The 12,813-nt window shown below is 43.3% G+C and overlaps 1 protein-coding gene across 4 annotated transcripts in view; it reads left to right on the forward strand.

Annotated features, from left to right (window-relative positions):
- LOC114452305 (gamma-aminobutyric acid receptor subunit beta-3-like) overlaps window positions 1-12,813 on the forward strand; it is a 38,367-nt gene that overhangs the window by 21,661 nt on the left and 3,893 nt on the right. For 2 of the 4 annotated variants that reach the window (XM_028431558.1, XM_028431574.1), the window contains 6 exons: window positions 1,806-2,026; window positions 3,486-3,568; window positions 4,475-4,612; window positions 8,708-8,860; window positions 11,891-12,138; window positions 12,537-12,605. In XM_028431558.1, the coding sequence (XP_028287359.1) occupies window positions 1,806-2,026; window positions 3,486-3,568; window positions 4,475-4,612; window positions 8,708-8,860; window positions 11,891-12,138; window positions 12,537-12,605 (912 nt within the window). The remainder of the gene's footprint in view (window positions 1-1,805; window positions 2,027-3,485; window positions 3,569-4,474; window positions 4,613-8,707; window positions 8,861-11,890; window positions 12,139-12,536; window positions 12,606-12,813) is intronic. The other 2 variants (XM_028431566.1, XM_028431582.1) reach the window with 1 other exon arrangement.

The following is a 12,813-nucleotide window of genomic DNA, read 5'->3' on the forward strand; positions in this document are numbered from 1 at the left end:
ATTGCAGCTATGACTGATTGCATTCCTAGACAATGGCAAAGATTTGTTCTCCTGTCACTTAAAGCAGCGTAAGAAGCATATCACTGGGAGGATCAGTGTATTAGTCTCGTGTACAGGATGTCATGTCTGGGTCAGCCCGTACCACATGAGCACATATCGCAGCACTAATGATTTCCTCACCTCTGAATGAGAACATGAATAATTCTATGTCATATTATTAGATTATAGTTAATGGTAATAGAAGACAAGTGCGACCAGATTCTTGGCCCATGTTTTCGGGTGCTGCAGGCAACCAAACAAGCCGTGGTTCCGCCACCATACATTGATGGCGGTGTGCCAGTGCTTCCTTGTCATGCTGTGTGACCAATCTGGATCCTGTGCTGACTAAGATCTTCCATTTCACATCTCTGTGTGCTAACCAAACCGTGGACCATATATCGGCTCAATTATTAGCAAAACAGAAAAGGACCCTTTAATACTCTGTGTTTGTGAGTTTGCACGGTGTTGTGTTTTCGTGTGCTCTTTGGTAACACAATGTTTTTTAGGTTGTGCACAGAGACAAATAACTACTTTGGTTACGTAACAGTTCTGTCACAGATGAACATTTTTTGGGAAGCCGTGCTCATTGCAGTGGTCTTTTTTTTAATCTCTCTTTTGTTTCTGAACCTAAAAAAAAAAAAAACTACCGCACCATACGGACATGCATGCGCCTCCACCAGCACCAGCTTGGTGCAGGCTGGTTTCATTTCAACACCACAGCGGGCAGGGGGGGGGGAGATCATGGCATCGCCCCTAAAGAGAGAGAGAGGGAGGGGAAGAGAGAGAGAGAGAGAGAGAGAGAGAGGTGCAGACAGACAGAAAAACAGAAATAGAGGAAAGAGACTTTTAGCTTGGGTAAGTGGATTATATGATATGGATGGAGGGAGGGAGGGGCTCTGTCCTCCATGGCTGCTGCTGCTTCTTCTGCACTGGTCAAAAACTACTTGAATCCAATCAAAACAAAAACCCTGAAAATGTTGGTCAGTGCCCTCATGACCTCACTACTTCTTTGACTTAACACTCATAATCTTTTTAACATCCCACTTTAACAAGCCTGCTAATACAGCAAAGCCTGCCTTCACAAGAGGAGGTGAAAGAACTGCAAGGCTCTCACAAACTGCAGCAGAGCCCCTGAGATGAAGTCCTTTTGATTTTGATTGCATTTGGGTAATGGGGGAAATACCTATTAGACTTAACAAATTAGGTATGACCTCAGAGGAGAGCACAATAAAGTGTTACTTAAAGCATGTATTTCCATCTCAGTTCCCTATGGAGAGGAAGTAAGCGCAGCTTGACTTTAAAAAAAAAAAAAACAAGCTGCCCTTGGAGTGGAATCATTCACAGTACTCTGAGTTAAACGGACATATGTTTGAAAAACCTTTGGGCGGCTTTACTTTGCAGCACTGTGAATCACAGAGTCTATGGAGGGAGAGACATTTGTTGAATATCAGGTAAAATCCTCTATGGAGATGTTTTCGCTCACGCCGCAGCTCCGTGAGTCAGCCTTCCCACGCGCGCCGGCGTACAATGCCACAGCACTGTACGGGTTACTGTTTTCCAAAAGGGAGGGCAAAGACACTTGTGAGGATTTGGCTGCAGTGTGTGAACCAGTTGGCCCACACTCCATCAAGCTTGTGGGATGCTGCGTCATGTCATGTAAATATTAAGAGCACCAACAGCAGGGGATATTTCAAAGCTTTTTTTTAATGAGGGTGAAATGAAAGACGTCTCACTGCATGTTGTTTTTGTTTCCTCTGTGTCCACAGGACTATACGCTGACCATGTATTTCCAACAGTACTGGAGGGACAAGCGTCTAGCCTACGTCGGAATCCCCCTCAACCTGACTCTAGACAACAGGGTCGCGGACCAGCTCTGGGTCCCCGACACCTACTTCCTAAACGACAAGAAGTCTTTCGTCCATGGAGTCACGGTCAAGAACAGAATGATCCGCCTGCACCCGGATGGAACTGTTCTGTACGGACTCAGGTGTGTGTTTACTCCTGGTTCTTGTGCAGCTCCAGTATCTCTTCCTCTGTTCCCTAACAACACCTTCACACACACACACCTCTTCCCACGTGCCCAAAGTTTGGAGCAACAAAAAAAAAAATGACTCATTTTTTCCAGCCTGCTTTGACCAAGAGTAGAGGTCAGATGAGCAGATGAGTTTATTTGTGTTGCCGTGCAAATAAACAAGGCTTCACAAAAATGTTCTCGGATGTTTCCCAGTCTATGTGTTTTATTATGATGCCCCGGCTGAGCAACTGCCCGCCGCTCAGCCGAAGCAGTGTTTGTCAGGCTTTAAGGGCACGCCAGCGTTTGATTTTGAGTGGAGTTGCGGTCTGAGATGATTCATGAGAAGATGTATGAACAGGATAAGCATGATGCAAAGTGCAGCTGCTGTTTGATATTTGCCTCACGAAAGCCCTTGTTTTGAATTTCCATTCATCTTTTCCACAGGCAGGTTCGCGGTGTGACCTATAAATATGGATGCAGAGCAGAAACCGTGTGTGTGTGTGTGTGTGTGTGTGCATACTTGTGTTTGCATCTGTCAGTGTTTATACTCAAACAGCCATGGTTGATTATGCAAGTGGAGTCCATAGCATTTAGCCTTGTGGGCTACTTCAACATGCTTTCAGGAGATCAAAGGGCGAGGGAGCTGTGTGACCTGGTGTGTGTGATACGACTGTCAGCTGAAGCTGATGCTGAATGCAGATTAAAGACCGCACACTTTGTCCTCTCATCGAGGCTAAAACAAATGAATTACGATGGCGTCGGTACGCTGCAGACCCTGTGTCGATTTGCTGTAATTTTAGCTGTATAATATCACCTAATGGGTTTCCACAGTCTTAACTGAATGAAGACATCCAGTGGCTGAGTGCCAGGCAGCCGGCTTTTTAATCAGGACAGACTTATTCTGCGTTTCACTTTGCTGTCTTGATGATCAGCCGTTTGAGCTCGCACATCCCATAAACAATACCTCCTCATGACCCACTTCAGATGAGCTGTGCCAAAAACACCTTGGTATCATTTTGATTTTCACCGCTCTATCACCGGATGGAGGGCAGCCTGCTTTCAGCCAAGGCGACCGACAGCTACTCACTGGACTGTGATCTATAGTGTAATTATGTATACAGTTACAGAGTCAGCATTTTAACGTGGAGGCGGCGCAATAATCTTATTTTAAGATGACAGTAGTCTCCTGTAATACGAAGCCAGCTGAGGAACTTGGTGAAAAGACAAATGGACATTTAGTTTCCTTCAAAGATGACGGGCAAAGTCAAGTGCTATCACCTTAATGCTTTAATCTGATTATATTCCCGCAGTCCCTTCTGTTGTTAGGTAACTGTGAGCATCCCTGACTTCCTCACTCCCTCCCTTCAACATAATTTGTGTAAATCACATACAGTGTCTAAAATACACTCTCCATCCCTGTCTTCTTTCCCAGGATAACCACAACAGCAGCCTGCATGATGGATCTCAGGAGGTATCCCCTGGATGAACAGAACTGCACTCTGGAGATAGAGAGCTGTGAGTAGACGGAGAGAGAGAGAGAGCTCTAATGGCTTCAGGGCCGGCCGCGCTGCACAGCACACTGACTGAAGGTCTCGTGTGTAAAATGTTACAGCTTAAATAAAGCAATATGAGACGTGCTGCTGCTTCTTTCTGCAGACAGCAGAGAGTTTTTTCCATTTTACAAGAAGCTGTGATAACCCTAATGACACCACCAGGGTTGGTTTTTGTCAGAAGACCTCATATAACAGGATTTGCTCATTCATAAATTCACCATCCATCAACCTCACTGGTTCTTTCTGTTCTAATTAGCAGCACTACATCAAAAACATATCACATGACGCTCTTCAGCTCCTCAGCTCCTTTTGTATTTTTTTTGTGGCTGTAAACAAGAATGAATGAAGGATGCTAAAACGCCATACAGACGTTCCTCATGAGCATTTTAAGGTAAAGCCAATGACCTCTTCAGAGCTCTGCCCCGTCTCCTTTTTAGCCTTCTAATCAGGCACTGATTTATACCTGGCATGCCAGCTATATGTGAGGATAGAAAACAAGGATTAGGATTATCAGGGACACATGTAGGTTCAGCTGAGCTGCAGCCAAAGAGAGTGAGAACGCAAACACGTTTTCGTTGCAAAAATTACACCGTCTGATGTCCAAAAATAACGCAAGAGCAAAACAGTGGAAATGTCAACTATTTTTGAATCTTCCGACATTTTTATGAACTCGATCAAACCTGACTTGCTTCTCAAAGCAGCGTCTGGTTGGAAACAACTTCAAACATGTTTTTTTTTTTTTCTTTCCTTCCCAAATGACAGCCCAGTTGGATGATCAGCAACACTGCATATCTTGGTCTCCAGTGATGCTTTGACAGATGGTTACACCTTGTTGTGTGTGTGTGTGTGTGTGTGTGTTCTTCTACAGATGGCTACACCACAGATGACATTGAGTTCTACTGGAAAGGAGGCGAGACGGCGGTAACGGGGGTGACACGGATCGAGCTGCCTCAGTTCTCCATTGTCGACTACAAGCTGGTGTCCAGAAACGTAGTCTTTTCCACAGGTATGCTGCGTATGTGCTGCATCTTAGATGATACTGCTCATGTCAAGCATTTGGCCTGTTTTCAAGCTGGTTAGTTCATCAATTTCTGCAAACAGATCTGTGCCAAAGCTTGATCTGTTGATCTTAAATCCTCCGAGTCAAAGTTATGTTTGCCAGTGCTTCTAATTGGGTTGAAATGAGGAAAAGCGCAGCCTTTGAAGTATCCCTCAAGTAGCAGCGACTGATGCAAGCAGGCTGGAGTGGTGCTTAGCCAAAACACGCCGTAAATTAGGCAGCAGATGACGCCCCCCGTCAGGTGCTTTGTGGCCCTGAGAGGTGACTTTTTATGGATTCATTTGAGTTATTGTGCTGACGGAGACAAAATGCTAAGGACCTAATCAATACAATCAATCAGTGCGGCAGCAGGAGTGGGACCTTTAAGGCACTAAAAACTTGGCTTCAAACTTATGTATTATTGTCTAATGGAGACTACAACCACCACACAACTGTCCCCCAAACCTCTAATGTAATGTGAGAGCCCAGGAAACAGGGAAGCGGTGCACAGACGTTGGCGTTGTCATTAACTGGTGTTGCAAAACACATCAATCAAGTCTTATTTATAGGCTCACAACAGCCAATTTCTGTGGAGCGTTTCACCTCTCAGGGGCTCTCGGGGTATTTAGAAGACATGGTGTCATGTTAAGTCCATTTGTGTGTACGTGGCGAAAACATTTCCCATATCACATGTCATGTTGTGATTAATTGGTGTTGGAGCAGTGATGAAGAGTAATTCAGCCCTCCTTATTTCCCACGGGGGTGTTTTAATATACGCCCTGATCTTCGGTGTTTAATGCGTCGCACACCGAGGTTCTACATTTATCAGATTTTAATGTGTTTACGCTGAGATTCAGAACTTTATTGACGCTCCCTAAACCAACGACCACATAATCTGGTCTGCAGGGACAACTTCTCCGGAGCTGCAGCGGGAAAATGAAATCTGTGTGACATTTAGTAATAACTAATTTCTCACAAAAGTTATGCTCATGAGGAAGAGCATCGCCTGGTCTGAAAAGGACAAAGTAAATCTCTTGTTTTTGCTTTCTGGGTATTTTTAACATCTGTATTGTCTCAGTGTGGTTTACCGTTTCCTGTATTTGCTGTGTGTGTGTGCTGGAATGTGTTTACCATAACTCATGTTGTGTGTACAGTGCGCTGTCTCCTTCGCTGTGGATACTGTGTGAATGTGCTGCAGAATCAGAGCGCACTTGTTTGTGAGAAGCGGCTTGTCCCCTGCGGGTGGCGACTATTAAAGTTTAGTGTCCAGTAGTCTGCTGCTGTGCTCTTGGCAGGATGTGTGAAGCACATCAAAGGGTCCCTGCAAGGCTGGCTAATGACCAGGTTTCCTTCATCACATGTACCACTAGCCAGCCTTTTACTCCCGTCCCCCTTTTTTCTCTCTTCTGTCCCTCTTTTCTGTCTTTGTCACTTCCACTACTTGTATTTTCCAACCTTGTTTAATATGCTTTCCGTCCCGCTTATAAAAGGCAGTGGATGCCAATTACCCTGCTGTCTGACAGTCTGAAACAGCCCACAGGTTCAGGGCATATATATATATATATATATATATATATATATATATATATATATATATATATATTTATATTATATATATATATATATATATATATATTTATATTATATATATATATATATATATATATATAGCCCTTTCTGCTGAATATGTTAACATTATGTGTTGTAGATAAGCAGCCATTTTGCTTGTGTTTGTCTTCATTCTGAGGAATACATTTTAACCCTCATGCACTGTTCGGGACATTTTTGTCCTCTGAGAGAAATTTTTCTGTTTATTTTGGCCATAACTTTGTCAATATGTGCGCAAATTGAATCATTTTTGCTCAACAAGCTTAATTTTACATACATTTTGTTAATATGATTTTAAAATTTTTCATAGGTCAACAGTACACTGTGGGCAAATTTTACCCCCTTATGTGTTGTTCGGGACAAAAACGTCCCCTAACTTTAACGGTTTTAAAAATATATCAGATAAATATTTTTTTGAAATTTTTTTGCATAGACCTTTTAATTAACTTCAGTTCTAATCAACAGTAGTGAAAAAATCATTTTCCCCCAGGAATGGTCATTAAGTTGTTAACTGTAAAAATCACATATTTTACCTCCTACCAACAGGGTAAACCACCAACAATCAAGAATGCATGATTATGTAGTGCCATGGCTGTGCAGTCAAAAAATGTGGTTATAATGGAAGTCTATGGGACAAAATGGGAGAAAAAATGAAAATCCAGTGCTGTGCAAAAACTAATAATGCAATAAAGTCAGTTTTTTTACTGATGTTTGACATGACCAAGACTGTAATAAAGGTTTAAAAAAATCCAGTCCACATTCACCTTTTCTATTAAAAATGAGCCATTTTGTGTGTTTTTTTCCAATTTTCAGCACCACCCCTTATAAAATTGGTGATTAAAGGGTTAAAATCCTGGGAAATGATTTTTTCACTACTGTTGATCAGAACTGAAGTTAATTAAAAGGTCTATGCAAAAAAAATTCAAAAAAATATTTATCTGATATATTTTTAAAACCGTTAAAGTTAGGGGACGTTTTTGTCCCGAACAACACATAAGGGTAGTGTTTGCGAACAGTCCATGAGGGCTAATAAAAAAAATATCTATCTCAAAATCTCCTAAAAAAGAGTAGCCACTTCGTAATGGAAACAGCTTATATTGGATCAATGGATTCATAACATTTATTGTTGGCTCATCCAGAGCACCGTCCCAGGTTGCCTGCACCCCTGACAAAAGACACAGAAAAGCAAGACACCGACATTTCGGTGCTGCCATTCCAAACCGTCCCCTTAGACTCTATTAGTAGTGCTGTCATCATCAGCACAACTTTCCCCCCTCTTCATCTTCTCTTCTTCCTCTCCTCCATGGCCTCACACATGGTGTGCCTCCCACTCGCGGATGTTGTTTGGTGTAGCAGTTACAGCCAGTCCAGTTCTACACCCACACACAAGTAAACCTCGGCCTCCTCCTTCCTTAAGCCAGCTCTGCATCTGTGGAGATACTCAGTTTTGATTTAGGCAGGAGGAGCTGCCGTTACGGATGCATCAAAAGAGGAGTGAATGGGCTATTTTAGGAAGTGCGACAGTCTGTTCCCATATTCACCCTGTAATGAAGCGTACTGTATGTTCAGCATGTGTCGAGTACTGGTGCCAGAACTGTTTTATCATCAGCCAAATATAGGAGGATCCATCTCATGAGATATAAAAAGAATCCTTTATGTATTTATTGGAGTGTTTGAAAATGTGTTATATATGTCTTTAATACAGTTTCCTGTCAATGGAAACAGGTTTTTTTGTTAGGCCGATACGTCTTAGTATGTCTAAAACATGGAAAAGAAGACAACAATATAGGAGTAAGTTCAGTTTTATTTTTATACCGTAATTTAAGACAACAAACAAATGTCTCTCTCTAGTCATTTTACAAAAGACAGCAAACACTTGGCAGGTCATAATAGAGACAGATGAGAGAAACAGAAAAAGAGAAGGCTTCAAAGCTCATTAGATGTCCTCCCCAAATAAGGCTAGAAAAATGACATCATCCAGTGGAAAAAATACATGACATTTGTCAATGTTGTATTGCAGAAATGTCAAAAGCACTATATATTTCCACAAATTTTTTTTTTTTGGGGGGGGGCAATAAAAATCAAGTTTTTATACACCATAAAATCATATGGTTACTATATATTTGTACATCAGTGTGTGCATCTTAATGATGATGATGGTTTTTAAATAGAAACCTAGTGGAGTGATTCAATCTACATCTCTATTGGAGGTCCATGCACACACACACACAGTGTGTGTTAGAAAGCAAGTTGGAGTGTGCTTGTGAGTGTGCTGAAGGAGATGCTTGTTACCATGGCAATAGATGCAGCCCATGCTGCCTGGGTTGTCATGGAAACTGAAACAAAAACACAAGGTGTCCCTGCATGTCTGTCAGTATAACCGAGTTAAAGACTTTTTAACTGGTCGAAACACGACACCCTTCATCGGTTTCACTTTGCTTCCTCCTTCCTCAGGTGCCTACCCTCGACTGTCTCTGAGCTTCAAGCTGAAGAGGAACATCGGCTACTTCATCTTGCAGACATACATGCCATCCATCCTGATTACCATCCTCTCCTGGGTCTCCTTTTGGATAAACTATGACGCGTCAGCAGCCAGAGTGGCTTTAGGTAAGAAGCATAACCACTGTGAGAGATGGGGCTTCCTGAATTTTGTAGAGGAGTGGAGCTGGGCCTTTTTCTGCTGGGGCAGCATACAGGACAACAGTAGGTCATACCTTGTGTTTGTAGTTGTTGTGGTCAATGAGAGGCCTTGAGGAGCTACGAATACATCACATCCCTAATGAGCATTAATTCACCTGTCATTGAAGAGTGCTTACCGCGGGGCCACTGTGAGAAGTAAACAAGTCTGAGACAGACACAGCAGTCTGCTGGATTCTGCACCATGTGTAATATGAAACAAAATCCTGATGAATGAGAGAATAATGCTTATGATTCTGTAGCTGTGGCTTTAATTTATGCAGCAGCAAATGAATTTTAACGATCATAAGAGGAGCGACTTATAATAGGGATGATTTCATGTCCATCCCTCCTATGATGCCCATTAAATAGCTGACTGATGATTATTTCTGCTAACTACTGACCATAGCTTTGATGGTGGAGAGCATCTCTGTGTGTGTGCACATTCTTTGACGTCACTTTCATTAAGGCATTTATGCAATATCCGGTCATTATCGGATGCCTCGGAGCTGCTGCTGTTTGTGACCTCGCTGCAATATCCGGTGCAGCTTCTCTAAAGCCAGAGTTCCATTCTCTCCACCCTGATGGACCATTTTGAGCTTTCAAGCAGGTATCTCTCTTGCACAAATGTGTGTGTGGGGGGGGGGCTGCTCCTTTGTGTGTCCGAACCTGCCAGTAAGAGCAGTGTTATGATCAGTAGGAAATCAATTCCAGGAGGCAGGAGGCAAACAATTGAATTGTTTGAAGCAGAGCAATTTTAAAGGCCTGCATAGTTACACATTACCTGCTGGTGTCCTAATCTGGTTGCAGCCCATATCCCCCAGTCATTCCCTTCATTTATAATTGTATTATCTGAACAGTCAAAGTGTGGGCATTAGCTGGTAGAGGAGCACTTTCAGTGTAATAGTACACACACCTTGAAAAGCTTCAAACAGAGTGCATGCTAACTAGATAGCTGACAGTTTGAGCTGTCTGCAAGTGATGGATTGAAGTGTTCAATTAGCACAGCTTTGATGCTTCCTGTCTCACAGTTAACATCCATTGCCATTCCACGCACGTTATTGCATCCTACATGATACCTTTTCCTTTTTATAGTGCTGAGCAGTGTTGCTAATGGTCTGTTGGCTTGTGATTAGAGGAGATTTGATTGCTGTGCGCCTTTGTTCTAGCTGTTAAGGTGGAAAAGAGACTCCGGGACATAGGAACAAGAGGAAAAAACGGGGGAGGGGAGGGGATGGAAAGAGGGAGACCACTGCTAAATGATGGTGAAATCTGGTTGAGGTAAAAAAGCGTGAGGGACAGAGATAACGAGGAAGAAGCCGAGAACAATGAGGGAACAGACAGAGAGTGGGGGTGAGGGAGAGCAGAAGAGATAGAGAGGCTATGAAACTGTATTTTTCCCCAGAGAGGGAACAGTGTGATGAAAAAGGAGGGAGGCCCATGGGCGAACGGCCCCTTTGATTAAATTGTCCGAACAGCGAGTGAGGGAGTGAAGCAGGAGAGAGAGAGAGAGAGAGAAAGAGAGAGAGGGGGGATGAAGGATGGAGAGTAATGGTGCACCTATAAAGAACAGGGCTGTCGGTAAAAAAAAAAAAAAAAGATTGCAGCATCCAGCAGGGGCGGAGACAGGGAGCATGTGCACGTGTGGGTCACACCTGAAACACACATACACGAGTGTTGTTAGCCTTGTAATGTGCCAATAAATCACACTAAGAGCTACACTGACCTTAGCTATCCTGCTCCCTCCTTCCAGCCGCAGACGGCTCCTTGTCTTCTCACTGTACTTTATGACACACACACACACACCGAAAGCATCGCCTGTGTGTGTTATGTGAGCATCCCAGCTACTGATAGGCTCCATTTATTTCCAACGCTGGCAGACAAAGAAGTACAGATGCTGTGTGTCTGCTGTGTATCTGTGATGAGATAAGATAGAGCATTATTGCACCGCAGGAGGTCAGGATTTGCATATATATGAGGCTCATCTATTTGCAAGGCATTTCTATAGAGAGGTGGTCAATGGTGAGAGATAATTTGGTGTTCAATTGTGTCATTAATTACTGAACCAAATGGGAGGTCACCCTGTTTGAAAGATAGCATGTTAGCAGTTCATGTTTGCTATCTTTTGTGAGGACATTATGCACTTTTAGTCCAAATAAATAGAGAAGAAGCATGACTACAAGAGGTTTCAATTGTTGACCATTGTGAACCCTTTCAAGCCCACACAGGTATGGATGAACAAACAGTTCATGTAGAATGTTATGAGTTGTCTCTCACTGTCGGCACACAAGGTGTGAAGGTGCCTTTCCTGGAAAAGCGAATAACCACACCATTCATTAGACCTAGTGGTTAAGGTTACCAAGAGCTGGGGGCTAGATACATGCAGCATTATTCTAATGAGTTATTTCTGCTTGATGACCAAGGGCCCGTTGGATGTTTTGAGGCAGACATTTGAATTTCAATGAAGCAGAGGTTACGCAGCTCCTGCGCGTATAGGTGTAATAGGTGTGTGTGTATGTGTTTCTTCATCACTTCAGGATGGCAGTCCTGGTAGTCATTTTTTCATACACTGGGTCAATCCTGTTCTGAACTAGTAGAAGAAGCAGCTGCAGTGCAAACAAGGCTTCTGCATAAGTATCTCTGTTTCTATGGTAACGTCTAAGACATCTGTTGGAGTTGTGTGGCCATCAGGTTAGAAAAGAGATGGGAGCATCTGCCTAAAAATGGTTTCGGTTTTCCTGGAAGACAGACTCAGGTTATGATCAGGGCACCGTACCAAACTAATTGCCAAGACACTTGACATATATGTATCCTTGATTATCTGACCTGGGTCGTATTCTCTGCAGCTTTGTCTATGTGCAGTAATTGACAGGATGCAGACGAGACATGAGATATTTCCCCACTGCTGGAATGTGCATGTTCTTGGCAATTTGGTGATCGATGAGTTGTTCTTTTCCAAAGGAATCACCACGGTGCTGACCATGACCACTATAAACACCCACTTGAGGGAGACGCTTCCCAAGATCCCCTACGTTAAGGCCATCGACATGTACTTGATGGGCTGCTTCGTCATGGTCTTCCTGGCTCTGCTCGAGTACGCTTTCGTCAACTACATCTTCTTCGGGAGGGGTCCTCAGATGCAAAAGAAGCTGGCAGAGAAGGCAGAGAAGGCCAACAACGAGAGGGCTGCCAAGTACGACGCTGCACGGGTGAGACTGAACTTGACCTTCATTCACTGCTTAGGTGTACTATTTTTATACAGAGTGTACAATTGGCCATAGTTTTTATTGTTACTCAGTCAGGTACTGGAAGGAAGTTGTGCTGAAGAAATAACCCTAAATAGGTTGAACCTGGTTAGACACTAGGTTCTACCCAGACCTTAATGGCTAACCCGAACCTGTAGAACCTGCAGGTTCCATCTACAGTGAACCACCTGTAGAACTAGAAGGTTCCATTGACTAGACTAGCATAGATGTATGTAGCCTGTTTAATGTAAACACAAAGTGTAAAGTGTAGTGCAGCACTGATGTGGCTCTCTAGCTGTCCTTAATGGTTGTAGCTAACGCAAAGAGTTATGGCCAGTTAATGACTGTCTTCATTCCCTCAGGAGGCAGGTAGTAGGACTGCGTCCCTAAAGCGGTCCAATCAGGTTAAAGGTCTTCGACACTCACGTTCGGTGAGTCTGTTCCGTGAGACAACTTCGCGTTTTCGCCATCAGTTAACATGGATGTGTCGGATTGAGCAACTTCAAGCATCTCCATGGCATTGCTACATATACAGGCTGAATGCATGCTGTCTGCATCTCATCGATGAAATCATTCCTCTCATAGCGCATGTCAGGATGTGTTGAACCGGTCTTAGTAGTCACTGCACAGTCCCCATCA

The sequence above is a fragment of the Parambassis ranga genome, chromosome 2 (assembly GCF_900634625.1).
Source record: "Parambassis ranga chromosome 2, fParRan2.1, whole genome shotgun sequence".
In the NCBI taxonomy this organism is placed as follows: Eukaryota; Metazoa; Chordata; class Actinopteri; family Ambassidae; genus Parambassis; species Parambassis ranga.